This window comes from Neolamprologus brichardi, chromosome 2 (assembly GCF_056152115.1).
Source record: "Neolamprologus brichardi isolate AB-2024 chromosome 2, ASM5615211v1, whole genome shotgun sequence".
Taxonomy (NCBI): domain Eukaryota; kingdom Metazoa; phylum Chordata; class Actinopteri; order Cichliformes; family Cichlidae; genus Neolamprologus; species Neolamprologus brichardi.
Window position 1 is genome coordinate 34,977,501 of NC_142105.1, and position 20,165 is coordinate 34,997,665.

The 20,165-nt window shown below is 40.8% G+C and overlaps 1 protein-coding gene across 4 annotated transcripts in view; it reads right to left on the reverse strand.

Annotated features, from left to right (window-relative positions):
• The window catches only part of rab28 (RAB28, member RAS oncogene family), a 49,257-nt gene extending 32,528 nt beyond the window's left edge, over window positions 1-16,729 (reverse strand). For all 4 annotated transcript variants that reach the window (XR_437710.3, XM_035915956.2, XM_006808965.3 and 1 more), the window contains exons 1-4: window positions 16,260-16,729; window positions 9,680-9,776; window positions 6,796-6,884; window positions 4,256-4,385 (exon numbers count right to left, since the gene is read on the reverse strand). Coding sequence is in view for 3 of the 4 variants with exons in the window: in XM_035915956.2 (XP_035771849.1) it covers window positions 4,256-4,385; window positions 6,796-6,884; window positions 9,680-9,776; window positions 16,260-16,334 (391 nt within the window). In the remaining variant the exon portion in view is untranslated. The remainder of the gene's footprint in view (window positions 1-4,255; window positions 4,386-6,795; window positions 6,885-9,679; window positions 9,777-16,259) is intronic.
• Between the last annotated feature and the right edge of the window lie 3,436 nt (window positions 16,730-20,165).

Below are 20,165 nucleotides of genomic sequence, written 5' to 3' on the forward strand. Positions count from 1 at the left end.
GCTCCAGGCTGCACTCCGGTCAGGTGGCTAAGCTGTTCTGTGCAAGTCAAATGGCCCGTGACTTACCACACAAGAAGGTATTCGAAGACTGATCATCTACTGCATGTGCAACAATATTTGCTTTATGGATGGCTAAAATGAATGAGGACTTTCCATGTTTCAACAGGCATGAGAGGCAAAAGACGAGTGCAGGGACCGAAGCTGGGTCAAAAGCTGTTACAATTAAATTTTACCATTTACTTAATTTAGTTCTGTGTCGGCGAGACTGCGAAAAAAATAACTTACGTACCTTTTAATCACTGTGTGTGCAATTGTGACTTTACACTGGATTATGAACCACAGTGTAATTCAGCTGTAATTCTTCATTCATCTCTCTATATCTAAATCTTGTGACCAGATTCGGTTTCACATCTTTTCCAGACTCACAGCCAGACAGCCGGCTACAGTGAGTGTGGTCATAGAGACAATTTGATACACACATCTCATTTGACCCTTTACCTTAAATAAAATGTGAAGAGAAACAGGAAACACTGGATTTGCTGTAAACTGTAAACATTCCAGATGTCTATCCAACCATACACCGTGCCTAACTGGGTCTATATTCTGTATATATAATGTTTTACAGCGTCGAACCTGTGGTCGTGCTACCCACGGTGCAAAACAGACACTGCTGACGTGTTCATCCCTCCTGTCTGGGGAGGGGTGAGGGTGCCGGGGTAAGAGTGCTGGGCTTTTGTCCGACCACATGTCTATTGTGGCTAAACCTTTCCCTTGGGGGCAATTAGGACCTTTTAGTTTGTTGTAAGAGGACCTAAGTATGAGTGGGTTGAGCCAGGAAAAACATTTTTGAGCTAAACCAAAAACAGAAGCGCATTGAGCTCCTCTGCACTCCTGGACTTCTGAGCATCTCTCTATTAAGAAACGTGCAGCCCTACACTGAACAGACAGGAACTGTGGCAGCTTTACAGGGGCAAGGGGGTGACAGAGGTGAGAGAGAGAGAGCTGTGGAGGGGGAGGCTGCAACTCCACCCGAGGCCTACCCAAGAGGGCTAAGAGCTTAAGACCAACAATGTTGTTGGGTAAGGACATGCTTCAGGAGAACCCAGAGTAAGGAAAGATCCATGTTTCACTTTAACTTTCATATGGTTGGATGGAAAACCGGGGAGAGGGAAGTGCAACGGGTAACGGTATGCAGGGAGATCTGTCGTAGCGTGCAGAAAGCAAACACACGTGTGTTGTTAAACACAACAGAAACGCAGAGCCAATGAAAAGACATTACAGTAACCAAAGGCAGCTACAGCGGAGGTGTTGGTCTACACGTGAGAGATAAGAGGACTTGTAGGTATACGTGTGTTTAATTGAAAGAGTCAGTGTTTGCACAGGGCTGAAAATGAAGGCACAAGTATGTTTGAGAGATGGAACAAGATAAGGACTTAGAGAAGAAAGATGTGGGCAGAAAGAAACAGAACAGGTTTAGATTCCTTTCATGCGGGGACCTTATCTTCTTGCAGAAGAGATGTTTCCCAGGCAGGCCTGAGTGGATCAGCAATGAACAGTGTTAGAACCACAGAGCAAAAACCCATGAGTGATGAGGCGAGGTTAAGAGAACTGAACCCATTTAAGTCACCCAAATAAGGGCTGTACAAGTCAATGATGGATGCTGTGGAGTTCCTGAGGGAAAGAGCACTGGTAGTGGGAACGGTGATGGGTGGGGAGGGAGCAAGGTCCTGTGATCCCTACTTAATAAAAACAAATTGGTTTGATAAACGATACAGAGTTAATGCCTGCAAAGAAATATGGGTACTAATTTTGAACAGTAACATCAGTTATTTCAACACAACAGCACTGTATGCCAGTTTTAACAGCTCTTAATACGATGCAAAAATCAGTGCTGCTAAAAGTGTGCCACAGTTTTGTGCTTTTGCTTTTTTAAATCACAGATTTCAGACAATCATTTAAAAAGCAAACAGTCACAAACAGGCTCATCGCAGCTGCAGCAGAAAGAGGGAGAATTTATCATCTGGAGCGCTTTCAAAACACACAGCACTTATTACTTCACTAAAAATGAAGCCTTCGAGTGTTGGAAGGGATGACCGCATAACAAGCCAACATATCTCTGGAGAGGTTCCTGTGTACCATACGGTATTACGTGAGGATGCACTGTAATAAACATTATAGTGTGTTTAGACAGACCAAGAGCTTAGGATTCTTCCATTACCAATGTTTTCCCAGAAATCCGACTAGTGTGTTCTTTCACCTAAGTGCATGTGTGTGCATGCAACTGCATAAATAATTCTGTGCACATATGTGAGCCCTCAATAAAACATTTCATGGGCTCCCTCTCTGAATTGTTACAAGTGGTGCCATTATTTGACATAAGACTCTGGGCAGCAGGTTGAGGGTTATGGGGTGCAGCATACTGATGCTTAACAAGTACACTTAACCCTAGCTGGTCATTCAAAGCCGAAGAAAGGAAGGGCTGTTTCCCAGCAGCGACATGGCACAGGAGGGCAGTCAGGTCAGGGTAAGGAGAGGAGGGGACAGCATCACTAATGAACCTGCCTGCTCGACGGCTCAATTACCGTACACGGGAAAGAAGACGTGTTCAAATTAGAGTAGAAGGCAGGAATAGTAGTAGTGCTGGATTTTACAGCTCAGTGTATAGTAGCTGTCAATAAGCCAAATACAGCATTATCTGACTGAAGCATGCGTGCTGACTTGTATTAGTATTCAAATCAACTTGTTATAATACTCTTATAGATATTTTAGAATATTCTTCCAGCAGCAAACGGCCACTAAAGCAAGTATTACCACAGCCACTGTTCACCTTAAGTTAATCTAAGTGGAACCACTAAAAATGTCTGAGTGGTGAAACACCACAATCTCCCCCTAAGACATCACAGAGACATAAATCTGTAGTGTTTTTATAAGCTCCTTGTTATGTCTGTACTTCTATTTTGGTTGTCACAAACATGCTGCCTCATTCAGCCCAACATCATGGGAACTATTCAAAAGCCATCTAAACTCTGCTCACCAAAGAATGCTGTTTTCATGTGCTCACAATACTGGTAAAGTTTTAAAATTGGAGGAGGGAGGAGCCACAGTACTACAAAACAGGAGATGTTTTGCAAAATAGATTAAAAGAATATCTAGATTAACTTTGCCGAGCACCCTGGAAAAATATAAAATAAAGAAAACGGACACCATGGGAGGGTTCGGGGATTCTTACTCTCGCAAAGTAATTGATTGCTCCTAGTGGGGCAGTCTGTGTGGGATTGTGTTTTTCTTTTTTTCAGTGTGTAGGAACAGAAACAACACACATGGACCATTCTCAGCATTAGAGCCATTAGAGGTAAAGTAACTGTGGGGGTGGTGGGGGGGCGTGGATGAGGAGCTTGACAGCGGGATGTACACTACTTAAGTATTACAGTACACACACTCACCAGCACATCCCAAACTCCAGCCTAAATACAGAGGCGCCCACTGTTAAAGCCGGGGCATTAGAAACGCAACGGATGTGAAGACAAGAGAATCTGCTCTAGACAGGCGAATTAAACCGTGACCTATGACCTCCGTTGAGTAACATTAGCGAGTTTCCTGTGTGTAGGCACCGCTCTGTTGACAGTTCATCATTGCCTGGGAAGGTGGACAGTCACCATAACACACACACACAGTGACGCCTCGCTTTAAAATAACACAACGGCAGCCATGACTCCACATCTGTCACGGGGATGTTTAAAAGAGTCGTCATTATTGGTCTTTATTTTGGAGATGCTGGGATGGGTGCAGGCTAATAGGAAAAGAGCCGTCTGGTTAACGTCCAGTCCCTCACCTTAACCGAGTCGGGACAGGAGAGCAGAATCAGACTGTGGGTGAGGGGGGCACACGGGGACTGGCTGCAGATAAGCGGTAGCCTGGGTCCGCTGGCCCATATTAAATCATCATCAGTCACGCCCAGCAGTTCACAAACATCAGCGTTCCCATCGCTCTCAAACTTCTCTTATCACACCAATCATTTATCTGGTGCTCTAACAAACACGTCTGCTACCATCACACATGCACTCCTCCACACAAACACAGGCGCTCAGATGAAAAATGCATCAGGGTAAAATACTCAAACAAAAACCTGTAATAACCTAATTTCATATGCAGCTTCTGAAATAAACATTCTACCAATAATAAAGTTCTTTCAAAGCAGTGTAATCATTCTTATAGTCGGTGTCTGTATTTTATTTTTTGTTCATGCAATACTTACTTTTGTTGCCTACCAAGGAGATAACTGGCTGAATATCAGATTCCTCGTTGGCCTTCTTGACCATGCTAAACCAATCCTCTAGATTCTCAAAGCTCTGGTAGTTGGTGATGTCGTACACCAGTAGAACCCCCTGTATCGGACAAAGAGGAGGCAAACAGTGTTAATGCTATCAAACACCGATTTCAGAAGTTCACATTTATAACAGATTATTTTCTACCAACGAGGATCGTTCTGTAAAAGTAATTGATTGCTCTTAGTGGGGCAATCTGTGTGGGATCGTGTCAAATCTGCAAAATGTTACCTACCTACTCTCCGATACTGTACATATTTCCAGAATTACCAGCTCTTGAAGTATACAGGGGCTGGCTGAAATCTGGTTTAAAGATGCAAATACTAATTATATATTTTTTTAAAAGCCAAATAAATTTTTTTCACCACATTTTTTATAGTCAACACTGAGCAATAATATTGTAGGACATATCATAGTTTCAATTACAAAGATGCAGCAAAGCTTTTCTATTTTTTGAGGAGAACTTTGTAAAAAAGTGTATTTTAGGTAAACTTTTAAGGTCGGGGACATTTAACAAAAAATGTTAACTGATCAATATGTACTTAAAGGAGCTGTGATTTTGAAAATAATCTTAATTCTGCGTGGCATTTTAATTTTAATATATGATAAGTAGCTGGACCGAGAAAAAAATAATCATCAGCTGATTCTGAGGGAATCACGTGGGAGGCAGTCACTGATTTTTGACCCACAGTCACATTCATGAATAAAATAGAGCCAGGAAGGCAACAGTAGGTGGCACTGCTCCTCTTCTTAGAGTAGGGGTCACACTCATTCACTCAAACATAACTTTAGTACTATCATGAAACTAAAACGAAGCTGAGGATCTTTTTTATTATGAAAATAGTGATTTGCACATAAATTACTCCCAGTTGTGTAAGCATACTGCAGATCCACTGCAGAACGGAGGTCAGGTTTGGTTATCTGCTGTCTGAGCTAATGAATGAAGGTTGTCTGCTTCGAGACATTTTTCTCCTCCCTCCATAATCCTAAAGCCTCGCTGCACGACAGAAACAGTCATGCAACGATACAAGAGCCGTGTTTGGTTAAACACTCAGGCCAGAAGGAGCTGTTTACATGAACACATAAATTAATCAAAAAGCAAACAGATACAAGAGGTGCTTGCACAGTGCAAGACAAATAATAATCGCATGAGTCAACTATCTCTAACTACACAAGGCTTCGCCTTTTCAAAAGCGTCTGGAAATGAACATGAGCCAGAGTAAATGTCTCTGCGTTTACTGCATGATGCAACATGACTGGAGGGGTGTCTGTTGCTTTTTGTCCAACGGACACGCACTGTCACAACACGCACGGTCGGCGACGACAGCTTACGCCTCTTGACAATTACAGCGAGCCTCGCTGAACAGCCATGATTGATTACAGGACGCACAGTGCCGAACAAAAGGTGTGAAACTTCTACACTTCCATAATGACAAACTCCCAAAGCAGAGAGCGTAATGGGGCGGCGTGATGCACCAGATTTTTCTCACGAAGGAAGAAGACAGAGATCATATTAGAGCAAACATCAAGAGAAAAACTGACTTTAATTAAGCCAAATAGATTTCTGAAATGAACCAGAATGCTGAACCGTTTATCCAGGTTCTAAGGATAAACATTACAAAAATGTATTCTCATACTGCTGCATGTTTTTAGAGCTTCAGTGTTGGTTTTAGAATTAGGCTTTTCAAACATGATGTGATCTAAAGGTGAGAGAGTGTGTCATCCACTGTAAAACAACACAGCTACCTGCGGGCACTTAAGTTGCGGCGTATAAACTGGTAAGCACCGACACAAATTGTCGTGTTTGTACAAAGCTCGGCTGTCACGTTAATCAGCAGAGTGTAACATTTTCCAGTGGACAAGCATTAAATAAAAGTATCATTTAGTCACGTCAGCTTTTGTGAGGCAAATATTATCAAAACACTGGAAGTTACTTAACCTACAAAATAAGTCAAATTACTTGCATCTGTAATATAATTGCAAATCCTTTGTGGTTACAACTATACTTATTGCTCCGTGTTGACCTACAGTATTATCAACATTTTTCAGTTTAACCACCCAAGTCTGGCAGCTCAACTAGAGATATAGGGATTTTTTAAAGCTCCACTGACCTGCTGCACTTCACTATGAATCCAAATGACAGTTTATTATGATTTCCCTCCACAGGGAGGGAGTGGCAGGCTTTGAATGACTGCTGAGACTGTAATAATAAGCATGCACAGAGTCACCAATACACGGATATTACCAAACTGGAAACTAATTCTTCCTGTGCTTCCCATGACTTTATTCTCCGATGTGACAAATCATGTATTAACATTTGGTTTGCAGATTTACAAATTTCTTTCCTTCCTGAGTTTTTTTCTCTGCATGTTAGAGGGCTTAAGTTCCCAGAGAGGAAGTGGCAGCACAAATAGAGATGTCTACATGTTTGTTATATAGAATAAAAAGCTGGTTCTCTGTGCACCCTTACATGAGCTCCATATACGTATTTATCCAGCATTTTCCCTCCTAATGTTTGGCCTCCGATGTCCCACACCTGCAGGGTGACGTTCAAATTGCCTGTGGTAAAGAGAAAAAACATAAAAACTCCAATATTAGAACAAACTGACATTTAAATGACAAAAAATACAAAGGTCTACTCTGTAAGGGAGGCAAAGAGGCTTTTAGAGTTTACATTCGCACTTTCATTTCCTAAAATGCATTTATCTTAAAAAACACAAATAAAAAAAATGATAATGCCAATTTGTGGGTTTCTACTCCAGATGTTGTATTTCCTTTGAACTGTGGAAATGATAAGTAAGCTGTAACTGGAGCCTGTATTTTTGGGTGAGCGATTTCCATAATAAAAGTCAACATTGTTGATTTACATAATGGAAACAATAAATCAGCAATTAATCTTTCATGCTTAGCGCTCTTGAACTGGCAGATCACCCACACCTCACATCCAAGAATATCCAGCCCAGAGATTGAGGGGAGATGAAATAGGTACGCTTACCCTCTAATTTAAACATGCTTAATACACTCGCAGTAAAAAAAGACTTCTTATTAGTCTAGGAAGAGCTGTTTGCATTGTGCCATAACCTGCCAAGTAAGGAAAGTGAAGAGAATTATGTGCTGTTAAGAAAAATAGCAATAATTAAACAGAAAAGAAGAGGAAAAGAAGACTGTTGTCCTCATGCCTGTGGAAAGAGAAAGGAGGAGTGGATGAGAGGGGGAGAGAGAAAGACCGGCACAAAAACCAAATCCAAATAAATATTTTCTTCCTCTGGAAAATGAAAGGGGTGGTTGAAAAAAAAAGTCAAAAAAAGAGGAGGGAGGACCAGACAGTGAGGAGTTTATGTTGGTGTGATGAAGGCCCAGGAGCAATGGGGAGCTGAGCATACACAGTGGACACGGCTGGACACGGCTGGACGACTCAAACCCTTCACAGGTCCCCTTTTTAAGGCGAGGGAAGGAAACGCTGAGGGTTACAGTCACTTGATCTAGACTATACAGTGTCAATGTAAAGCTACATTGAGAAGTGTGATGAATAATGGCTCCCTGGTGTCTTAAAGAGCCATCCCCACCCATCCACTAGCTTTATTTGTGTTTCAAAGATTCATGCTGACTCTGACATTTTTCACCTCGCACTTTGGAAAAAGTGAAAACTGCAGACAAACCTTAAAAACTGATAACAAGGTAAGAAAAACCAGCGTCTTGAAGGTGACGCAGGATAAAAGCTTCTGAAGGCTGAACTCTGACAGGATTTATCAAGTAAATTTCACCTCTACTCAATCCCCTTCACCGCCTGTACCTCACTGGTTTGGCAGGGACATCTGGAAGAGGTATTGTTATAAAAAGCACACACAGAGGAGGCTGTTGTGTGCCAGTCGGCCTCGCCTCACCTCTCCCCACATTGGAAAATGTACATTAAGTTTGACAAGCTGGGCCTTCATGGTGAGAGGGGCCAACGCTGGCTATAGGCTACTCTCCCCCCTGCTGCAAAAGACCCTTACAGCCCCATAGAGACCCAGAGAACCACACAACCTCTCCAATACAAGGCAAGGTGGGGGTCCTAACAACGTTTGGGACCACCCAGCTTGTACAGCCACCCTCCTCTTCATCAGCTCATCAACACCCAATTCCCCAGAAAATGGGCCATTTAACAAGTCCGCTGTTGAACCCAGTGTTGTTGCTGCCCCAGTGATGCAGACACATGTACACTATATTCAAACAAAGCTTAGGATTTAACGCTAAAAAGATCTGTGATTATTTCAGGAACGAAACTTACTGGAAAGAGAAGTCACACGATCAATAGCGTTTGTTCAGCTCATATTAAGGAGCCGAGCCCAGCCTACGCTTATGGTTGGTTCTTTTCATCCCGACTCCACCACAACATTTTTGGGGGTTTAGTTCTCCTAAGTCTCATAAGCTGAAACTGACACAAAATCAAAATAGAATCCTTCAGCCAAGTCACAAATCAGCATAACTTTTACTTTTAGCACTTAATTTGCCCTCGCTTAATGTTGTTTTATTAGTAATGAAAGAATGGAGCCACTTTGCAGATTTCTGGAGCTTAGGCTTTGGCAGGGCTCAAGAAATGCCATTTAAAATGCTGAAAATCCCCATTTCACATGGTAGGAAGTAAAAACGGAGAGCTTTCGTCTAAATATAGCATTCGTCAATAAACATTTATTTTACAGATCTAAAGGGGAAACAAAGTGTGGCTTTATTTCTGCGCGCTCAACCTAAACAAATAGGAACATCAATGTTTTATGTAGTGCAGGACAAAGATCAGTTGATCCTGGGGGATCAGCGTTATGGATATAAAATGTTAATGTATTTACTCTGTACCGTGCCCACAGAATTATGAGCAAGGCTCGCCCGTTTGGACATAACCTGTCCATTGGCCTTGTGAAACCCCCCCAACCCAACTCAAAAAGAAGAGAGGGAGTGTGTGCTGTTTGCTCTGGAGAGAAGACCTTTCAAAGTGAATAAGCCTGAGAAATGACAGACACTCTACAATGAGGAGCTCCCAGAAAAGACACATTCAGCTCCTGAGTTTACCTGAAGTTGTCTGGAAATGAACAGGAAAACAGAAATAAAAGCGATGCGAACAACAAGCCTTTTTGTCGGACCTTCGTTAACTTTTCTATTAATACTCTACTCACCCCTCATAATTTAAGTAAACACAAGATCTAAAATCTTAAGGCAGATATACAGAATTCAAACAGTTCACAGTTAACACAGTCTGTTGTGTTTTAAGTACTCGCTGTGCATTATCATCAGTGTTTTATTAGAATTACAAATCGGCGGAGCGCCAGTGCACGCTCGTGCAACACACACGTCTCCGAACGATTACAAAGGTGTCTCACCTGGAAGGCTAATTCTCTTCAGAAAGAAATCCAGACCGATGGTTTGTTTGTACTGCTTCCCAAAGGCCTCTTGTGCAAATCTGGTGGCGAGTGATGTCTGAGACAAAAAGACAAAAGGAGAGAGGCGGAGAATGAGCGCCAAACAACTTTCCAGCTATCAGCGAGACTTTAATAATACGTCTTTCAAAACAGTTAAAAAGAAAATGCTTTAAGGATTAAGGGACAAACCGTCATTGGGTGCATATTATGTGTCTCATATATTTACACATACACATTCAAATCGCAACATAGACCAAGAAAAATGCAAGACGCTGCAAAATTCCTTCCAGAGAAAATATACAGTATATTACATTAAAGAAAAAAGCAACATGTCATTGGGGAGCAGCAGAAGAAAAACTTTGATTTCATTCACACCAACCGAAAGCCAAAATAAGCTTTTCACAATATTTTATTTTCTAAAATGTCTAAAAATACAAGGGTATAATTTATCATATAACAACACTTCTGTGTGATTTTTTTTTACCACAATAGCATGGAGCCACAATGAGCATTTCTTTGGAAGCGAAACCTTGAAACTTGTGATCATTCACATCCATTTTAAGCTCCCACGAATACTCTGTGATTGACTAGACGGGTCTGCCTCCTCTGCTGTCTGCCTCTCTCCTCAGCCGTGGATGTGACAGTGAAAATCAATGCGAATTACCAAAACAGGTGTCAGAGTATGTGTCATGTCTCCGGACTGCAGACCTAATAATTGCCACAAATTATAAAACCTCCATCACTGTCACTGTTTTGTTTTTTTTTGTTTTTTGTTTTTTTTTTTTGGGGGGGGGGGGGGGGGGGGGGTAGCATGTTAGGGGCTGTCGTGAAAATTCATGGGAAATCATAGAGCAGGCCTGACATGCCAAGTTTAATTCATTTTGATGGATGAGGATAGGGGGAAAAATGAGGTGCTGAACATCTATTAGCGATCTTCAGAGCAGTGCGCTTGCATAAACACAACGCAGAAGTGAAGCTGTGGGATTCCCTGAGTGTTCATGTGGCAGAAAATGCATTTTAATGTGGTACTTGACAATCACTGAGGGTTAGAGGACTTAAAACTAAAATCTCTTTCAATCCATTAAGCTTTCACTTGAGCCCGTGCCCTTATCTACCTCCAGTCATGCTCAGCAGCTTTAGGTACAGTCAGATAATGCTTCACATAACACAGGCTTTTGCCCCTATTTCTCCAGGGTAGGTGCCATTTCAGACACCCCTTATCAAGGTTTGCAAAGAATTTCTTAAAGTAAATAGTTTTTGTTTTCTTGTGAATGCCACTATAAGTAAACCTAATCTTTTAATTAACCCTGTTGATTGAGTAATTCTAACCTTTGCCAAAGGCGCTTTTGATTCACACTTCCTTCGGTGTGCAGAATAAGGTTTTATCCCCCTAATTCTCTAAAGGTTCAAGACCTGCAGACTTTTTTAATCTCAGCCTGTGAAGTGTGTCACAGACTCAAGAGTGACTGAAAAATTACTAGAGGTGACTGACGCAACAAGGAGAAAATCGGTCATTTAAGTAGCCCAAACAATCACTGACAACACAGGCATAACAAGCTCGGACAGCAAAAATTTATTCCACATGCTCGTGTTGGCCTCGTTGGCCATTTGTCTTGGCATTTCAGTAGCTTGGCTCACTTCCCTCTGCGTAGTCCTTTTTTTTCCACCGTACAATTGGAGCTAACCAGCGAATGTAAAAGCTGGCGTAATCCTGACACTCAAACAGAGAACAGTACAGGGTCACCAGTGATACCAATGCCGGGAAATGGGGGGAAGTTCTACTGAAACAAGAAACAGGGAGAGAGGGGGAAAAATATGGCAAGCAATGTGATGCAATGCAAAAGAGGGAGCATGGTATCAAACTGCCTCCTTATTTTCCCTAAACAGTTAAAACCAATATAAATGTTGGTGTTGTATAATATCCATTAATGTACAGGGCCTGCGCCTAAAGCTCTTTTTTAGCCTATGGGTCAGAGAACAGCAAATATTTAGGAAAAACCGAGCGGCTTATAACTCAGGTTGAAAAATGGACCTGTGTGTAAGTCAGACCCAGCACCTTAAGAGCCTGGCTAAATGTGAGACTCCATATTTTAAAAACATCTCGCTCAGGTGGACAAGCCTCCCCACATCTCGCTGTACTTCTGAATGGACAACCAACCACAAGCAAAAATATCGCTGAAAATGCTGTCCAAGAAAAACGGATCCGATTGCAATTTGCTGAGCAAATTGACATTAATAAGGGGGGAAACGGCATTCAAGATGTCAGTCAGCGGTGCCGACTCAAAACCGGGGGGCAGGGCTCCTGTTTTCTGCCCAAAACAGACAAGCAGGTAAGTCATTCAGACAGTGACGAGCTGACACCTGGCAGCGGCGTGAGGAGGGTTATTAATGTAGCGTATCTACTGGGAACTGAGTTGAGTTGTGTGTTCTCGGCACACACACCCCAAAAGAAAAAAAATGTCGACTTTCCAGAATGAGAACATTCATTTTTCTCATTGGGTCTCACCATTACTGCTACATTCATTTTCTTTCTCCCAGAGGACCGAGAAATCAGTCTCGAAAGGGGATGTGTAGCCGACAGGCACTTGACATCCCTGCATTACATTCATGTTCACTCTGGGATTCGAGATGCGGTGAAGAAGACGACGACGAAACATAGCCGAAATGTCATGACAACCTCCATGCACTGCTGCAAATGATTGTTTGGTGTAACTAGGAAAAAATCCACTGTTGTTGATGTAAGTTAGGCCTTTTTATTCCAAGTCTTTTTAAGTGATTGTAATGAATATGATTCAGTCCAGTGCCTTTGAAAGGGGACAGGAACTAACTAGCTTGTGTAGGTTTAGCAATGCAACAACTATATTACAAGTCTTCATGTGTGTTTTTCTTCCCACTGTTATTTTATTCTATCAACTGAGAAAACAGCAACATTTCTCAAAAGGGCTTCCAGGCATAATTTTCTTAAATAGGGCCTCTTTCTGGAGCCAGATGAGAGTCCTTGGCCAGAAGAGAAAAGGCATACTGATGGAAAACAACCAGCAGCTGCAAAAGCCAGGCAAAGCAAATTGCAGTCTTTATCAACTGTTATACCCTCTATGTTCCTACACAGTGCCGAGTTTTAGCCAGAGAGGCGAGAACAACAGCAGTTTAATATAAGGGGACTTGGAGAATTCATCATCATGCTGATTATTATTCAGAAAAATGAAAATATGCATTTCACTGAAACAAGGTGCTCAGAAAAAGATTTTTTAAGTTGTTGAAATATTTTAATTTGGAACAAGCTTTTTCATTTAACGCCTATATTTGTGTTTATCATACCTGTAATGTTTATGTTATCTCTCGCAAGTTTTAAAACATTTTAATGTAATAAACTATAGTTTCCAATCATTTTTATGGAATAAGTTAAGAATTGTCCTCCCGTTTCTGTTGAAGTAAATTTTATTTTAGTATGACTATGAAAAGTTATAGAATAAGTAGACTGATAAAATTCTGGCAGGAAAGATTTTTACAAATAAAAATACTTTAACAGGACACGTGAAGTCCCAGAGTCTACACATCATACTGATAAACAGCAGAAAACAGAATTTAAAACAAAATCCTTTAAATCCAGGTACTGTATTATGTGGCTCAAGTATAACGATAAAAAATAACCAACGTGATACTTTTTTTTTCAAGCACACGTGCACAAAAAAGAAACAAAATACCAGACCAACACATTATCATCTGGAAGCCTTCATCAGGGTCTGACAAAGACATAATCCTCCTGAACTGAAATACAAGCTGTGGGTGGCAATTAGACTGTGGACAAATGCATAAACAAATATTTTTTCATGGCATAAATTCAATCTCAGCGCTACATTACAGGACCAAACCACAGGCACATAAAACTATGTTCAGCAGCACATGCAACATGGATTAAGGGCTGGGTAGACTTAATAGGTTTAGAACAACAGATTGCTTCTAGTTTAAGTCCATCAGCTATCTTTGAGATAGAATCAAAACTACAGTCCATGAACTAAAAACAGACCCCTGGATTTTCTTATTGGGCAAAAAGAAACATCGATAAACTCCTTTTTTTAAAGTTGGAACACCAGTGAATAACTTTTGGAGGAAAATTGTGTATTTGCATTAAGATAAAGATTATCTTCTTACATCCAGAAAAACCCGGTTTCGATTTCTCAAACTTTTACAGGATTTAGTTCATGCTGCTGTTTATTGTACCCCTATGTCCGTTCTGTGGTAATTAGGTTTTATCCTTATTTCCTCACAGTAAATATAAAATGTAAACGCACAATTCCCCAGTGTTGTAGGGCTCACTCATGTGCCAAGCTTTTAGACAGGCATAATGACAGTCATTAAATCGTCACATCACTGATTTTCAGTAGATTATTTGTACTGAAATAAGTTGTTCAACAGCCGCTAACAACGCTGCACTTTCATTAATGTTATGCAAAGATTTACCTTAAGTATAGGAAAACTGTGACAACAAAAGGAGTACAGTGCAAAGCTTGTTGCTCACTCGTAACATCTTCATTCTATCCTCCTCTCCCTGCAAACTAGAGTACTGTGCAGAAGTCTCGAGCCATCCTTTATTTCTTTATATTTTGCTTCCAAACAGCATGACTTTATTGCATTTATTAAAGGGGTTTTGAGCAGTAGTTCTCCTGGCTTGCTGAAAGGATTTCCAAGTTTTTCTTTGGACACTAGCTGCTTTTTCATCTATTTTCAGTCCAATCCTCCTACCTTAGATTTTTTATTGTTAAGCCACTCACTTTATAATTTAAAAATAAAAAGGGTTTAACTCAGGGAAGAACCAGTGTTATATTATATTTTTACTAGCAGCATCTCACAATGTTGCTAGTAAAAACAATTTTTCACAATGTTTCCATTTCTTTAGTTGAATCTGTAAAAAGCCATTCTTAAGGAAGGGAAACAGGGAGAAATGCTGCTATCCTAAATATACAAGAACCACATTGAAAATCATGCATTAAGTATTATGAAGTGATGACTCCAAATTTAAATGTTTGTAGGCACGTATTGAGGTCAGGAGAGAGGCACAACACGGACTGCAGTCATCTGAAAAACACAGTGGAAGCTCTTTTATGGTTTGGGGCTGCACTGCTGCCAACAAGTGTTGGGGATCTTGTCAAAATTGATAAAATTACGATTGCAGAAAAGTACAAGTATCAGATTTTATCCACTATGCCACTATACAATACCATCTGGAAAGCATCTCAGTGGCAGCGGCTTTATTTTCAAGCATGACAATAATCCTAAACACACTGCCAATGCTGTGCATAGTGTAGCATCTTAGGAGCGACTGCACGGGATATTCCTGCATGCTCCATGACATTGTGTTAGTTGAAATGAAATTAGGGAGCTTTAACATATCTGTTATGGTTACGTATCTGTTCTAGCTGTGTTACTGGTTTACAATGTAGGAGTGAAGTGACATCGAGGATTAGTCACCCCCTGTAAACACAAAGTCACTGGGTGGGATTAAATACTAAACAAACTATCATTCTCCTGTACTGTGTGGTTTGTGGAGCACAAGGGCTGACAATTTATTCACAAGCTTTAATTTAATTTAAAGTGCTGCTCAAAAATAGTCAAAAAGGCAAAAAAGCTTCCAACCATACAGCTGAAACTACAGCCTTAATATACCAATATATTGAATAAAACAAAATACATCCTGTGGCTGTGTGGGTGGAAGACTGGGTCGTCCACCAATCAGAAATTCGGTGGATTGATCCATGACTCTAGTCTGCATGCCAAAGTATCCATGGGTGAGACACTAAAGCCCAAGTTACCCCCACCCCACGGAACCACTGGAGTGTGCGAGTGTGTGAATGTTAGGAAGCGCTTGGACATAAATAAATGTGGTGTATGAATTGCTCTGTGGTTGGGGCAATTCAGTAGAAAGTCGCCGTACTAGTTCAGTTGCCATTTTCCTGATCCACAAGCCTAAACGTAGCAACTCAATGGCTGAGGGGGAATTTTATTTTTATTAGTCATTGTAATTTACTTGTACTTTACAGATTAGCCGTATGGTATGAAACTGGTTGAATATGAAAATCTAAAAATGACAAATAAAAATCCGAAAGATAAATTATACCCTTTGAACATCATCTGATGTTGACTGTCTTTAGCGTCAACTTTCGTTTTGTGTGTCCTTGGCTAGCCTGTTAGCCCTACAGCTGCTGAATAACAGCTACAAGTGGGCTAAAATTTATTGCGAACCTAAAGTGACACGTGGACTGAGGCGTTTATTTGACCGTGTAAACGTCAGCTTTAATCATAATCGCCCCGGGTTACGTTGATGTTATTGTGATTTACCTCTGTCGTTGTTGTTAGCTAATTAGCAGCCGTGGCTACAGTAGCGTCGGTCGCCATGGTTACTGCGTGGACAGCACAGTGTCAGCAGAAAGTGACTGAGTAGGAAAAAATGGTGTGCAGTGTGGACAAGTTACATTTTCTCGAGCATTACCTGTTAATTAACGTTGAGTAGGTGTTCGTTTTTGTGTTTGTGTGGTGGTCTCACCTTCCCACTCGCTCCGTCTCCCACAACTACGATTTTTAGCTGCTTGTCCTGGCTCTCCTCCTCGGAGTCCGACATGGCGCTACAAAATATATTTTTAAAAGCACTTAGTGCTTGAAACCGAAACGGTAGAAACGAGTCGAGGGTGGCTGTATGGAGCTGTCACGCTAATAATCACAAACGGATTAGACGAGAGCTGAGTGGGCACGCAGACGCCATTTTGACTCCGCTAAGAAGACTTGAGTGGCTGCAGCAGCTCTCAACACGATCCACTCCACGCGCCGCTGACTCCACTTGCACCGATTTTTCCAGTTAAAGCGAGAGTACCGGACACCGAAAGACAGTCCTCGGGATTTGGCATTTCAGTCTCTAAATATCCTCTTTACCGCCATGAAGCCCTTGTTTGCAGGAGAAAGACCCGAACCGGAAACCGAACCACCGGCGTGTGTGTGTGGTGGAGTCCTGTGTGTGACGCGTTGCCGTTGCCGTGGTAACACGGGGTTAAAGTGCAGGTGTAAAACATGACAAATGTAACAAAGTGCATCTGAAGTGATACAGTATAAACAAAAAAAACAAATAATTTTTAATTTTATACTGTTGTGTCGGTGCTTCACATTTTTTATCTGTTGATGCGGATTTTAGATCAACCACTGTGACTCAAATCAAAGAAAATGTTTGTTTTAGGTCACATTGAAACTGTCTTGTCTGTGACTTGTTTTTTCTTTTTGTTGTTTTTATTTTCTTTCTGTGATGAGACAGTGGTGATGGAGTTCAAGCGAGACTTTGCCATTGTGACAAGAACTGTGTGTGTCTCCATATGATACCATTTCAGAAAGTGTGGGGAACATGTGCAAATGCCACGCATGCAAGGTTTTGTAAAATTGCTTTGAGTGCACAGACTAGTTACTATAAGTATAGTTTTTTTGTGTGTGTCTAAGAGAAAGAGACATGAAACAGAAGTGAGGTCAGTGCTTAATGGCTGTAATGATTATACATGGGATAATGAATCCCCAACAGTTCCAGAATGTTATAATGTTGTGTTATAACAAAAACCCCGATGATGATTGCAGGGAAAACAAATCAAAGGTCCAGTTTACTCTGCCCTGGACAGTTACTGGGATCCCACCCTGGAGCCAGTCCTGAAGTAGGAGCTCGAGGGTGAGCACTTGGTGGCCAGGCCTTAGCCCATGCAATCTGACTGGGCTTAGCTCAAAGAAGCTATATGGGTCTGCTCTTCTATGGAACCACCACCCACAGGAGGGGCTATAGGGGTTCAGTAACTTGTGGACTGAACAGCAGTTAGGTGCAATGGTCCTGGTAGTCTGATTCCAGGCCACCATGTCACTCCAATGTTGTGTGGTTTGCCTGTTCAAGGAGAGGGTATGCTTTCAACTAAAGGGAGATCAGGGGCCTTCCCGGGAAGGGTATTAGAGAGGTCTGATTGTCTGTTTGTCACACTTTGGATGCAGCAGGAACAATGCGGTTTTCATTCTGGTTGGGGAACATTGTACAAGCTTGGTTTTTATAATGGATAAGCTAGAAAAGCTGGCCAGGTTTGGGCTTCTCAGCGTAGACTGTTGCCCTCACAATCTGAACCCATATGAGCAGTAAAAAGAAGACGGATGGATGGATGATTAAAATATAGTAAATTATAAATGTATTTCAGGTAAAACAGTATATGATATTGTGTGAAACCAGGTGTTTTTCACCAAAAATGAGTGCTGTAAAGCCTTAAAACTATGAGTAGTATGTAAAGATTAAACAAAGTGGCACAAGGGGAGACGAAGACTAGTCAGGAGGTGAGGGGGATTTGGAAATGCAAAAATTATATCAGTGACTAAAAGAAGCAACCCAACTTAACCTCCTAGGACCTGCGTCCACATATGTGGACATCACATTTTGGGTTATTTAGACCAAAATACTCAATTTTGCTCTGCAAGGGCCTGATATCCACTTACGAGGACTTTATACTGCAACTGTTCTATTGAAATTTTAAACGTATATGCTCATATGTGGCTCTCATTTTTCTTATAAACAAAAATTAGGTTAAAAAAAATCTGGTAATTCTTTGTTTTTACATTCTTCATCAGCCCAAATATCAAAGAGAAATGAAAAATGCATGCCATGGAAGAGTTCGGGTCTTAGGAGGTTAAGTAAAAGTGCAAATGTATTATCTTCCCAAGACACCTAAAGTAAAGTATGTTTATTATAAGTGACATTAAAGGAGAGAGTGAATATGGTAGTAGAAGTATATTTTCCAAAGGAAACATGATTTTTAAAACTATATTTTGTTGCTGTATTCCTTTTTATCAGATTTTACTGGTGATTCAATTCAATGTTATTTATGTAGTGCTAATTCACAACAATAGTTGCCTCAAGGTGTTGCCTGTGTTTCAAGATAGCTGCCAAATGTTAGAATATACATGTTATTGTCATTTTACTTCAGTCAAATGGTAAATAAGAAGAAGAAATTCATGCTTTTGAAATAATGTAGCAGAGTACAAAGTACATTATTTCCTTTTAAAAATAGAAAGTGGTACTGCAGTATTTAAATGGGACCTACAATATGAATTTCCAACTAAATTTTTTCTTTTTTTTTTCTGTGAGAATAGCTTTGCTTGAACCACAGTTCAAAATAAACAACGCATTTCAGCTCTTCACTGTCCTTTATAGTTAAATTCTTCTGATTTATTGCCTCTCACAAACAGAAGGTTTGAAAACCAGGTGGGCGGAGCTCCTGTGTTTTGTGTCTGAGATGCCTATATTATACAGATGAAAGATTAGAGCCCAGACATTTAGAGCTCCATATACTCTGCTGAGGTACTATTTTCATGTACTTTCAGTACTTCCATTGTCAGCTTCTTTGTATGTCACATTGTCTTTCCAAATATTGGGTTATTTGTTCCACTGCTTTAACTCGATCATTAATAATAATGTTGTGCACAAACATATAATTATCTTTTGAAATATGTTACAATGCAATACGACACACCGTCAAATGGCCTAGGTGCCTAAAAAGCTCCAGCTCAACGACTCATTGAAATGATCATACATTAGCAATACAGCAACATGAAAGCAGCCATTCTTTGAGTATGCTGACTTTTACAGCTTATTATAGGCTTAAGTCAAGTTTTGAATGAAGACCTTGTATTTATAATGAGTTCTTCTGAAAAGCTTTGTTCTGGATTGCTTCTTTCAGTCAGTCTCAGTACTTCCACCACTAAGCTGAATCGTCTCTTCATTCATATCTGTGTGTACTTTATGCATTGTCTGGAAATCCCCATTGACTGAGTACTGACAAAGAACTACACTTCAAACAAACAAAATAGCAGAGACAGGTCTATTGAGCACAATAATATTAGTTTTAATGGGGTTAATAAAGTGTTGGCTATAAACCAATATCTATATCATCTCTACCACAAAAGATTTAGAACAGACTTTTCATGAAGTTGCCTTTTAATGCCTGATCACATCTCACATTCAAAAAGGGGATTCTTGGAGTGCAGATTGTGATGACTAATTATAACAGCTGTAAATGGACTTGTTCTTATATAGCGCTTTTCTACTCTGTCTGAGCACTCAAAGCGCTTTATACAACTAATTCATTCACACCAGCACTTTTTTCTGACCTAAGTGCTAAGTAGTCTACCATTCATGCACATTCACACTCCGATGGATGCATCGGAGAGCAACACGGGGTTAGTATCTTGCCCAAGGATATTTGGCATGCAGACTGGAGCAGCCTGGGATCGAACAACCGACCTTCTGGTTAGTGGCTGATCTGCTCTGCCACCTGAGCTACAGCCACCCAACGGTACAAAGGCTCGAAAGAACTATTTAAAGTTATAGAACCACCATACTCGCTTTTCTTTTCAATGTGTATTCTTTTGTTTTTGATGATAAACACTT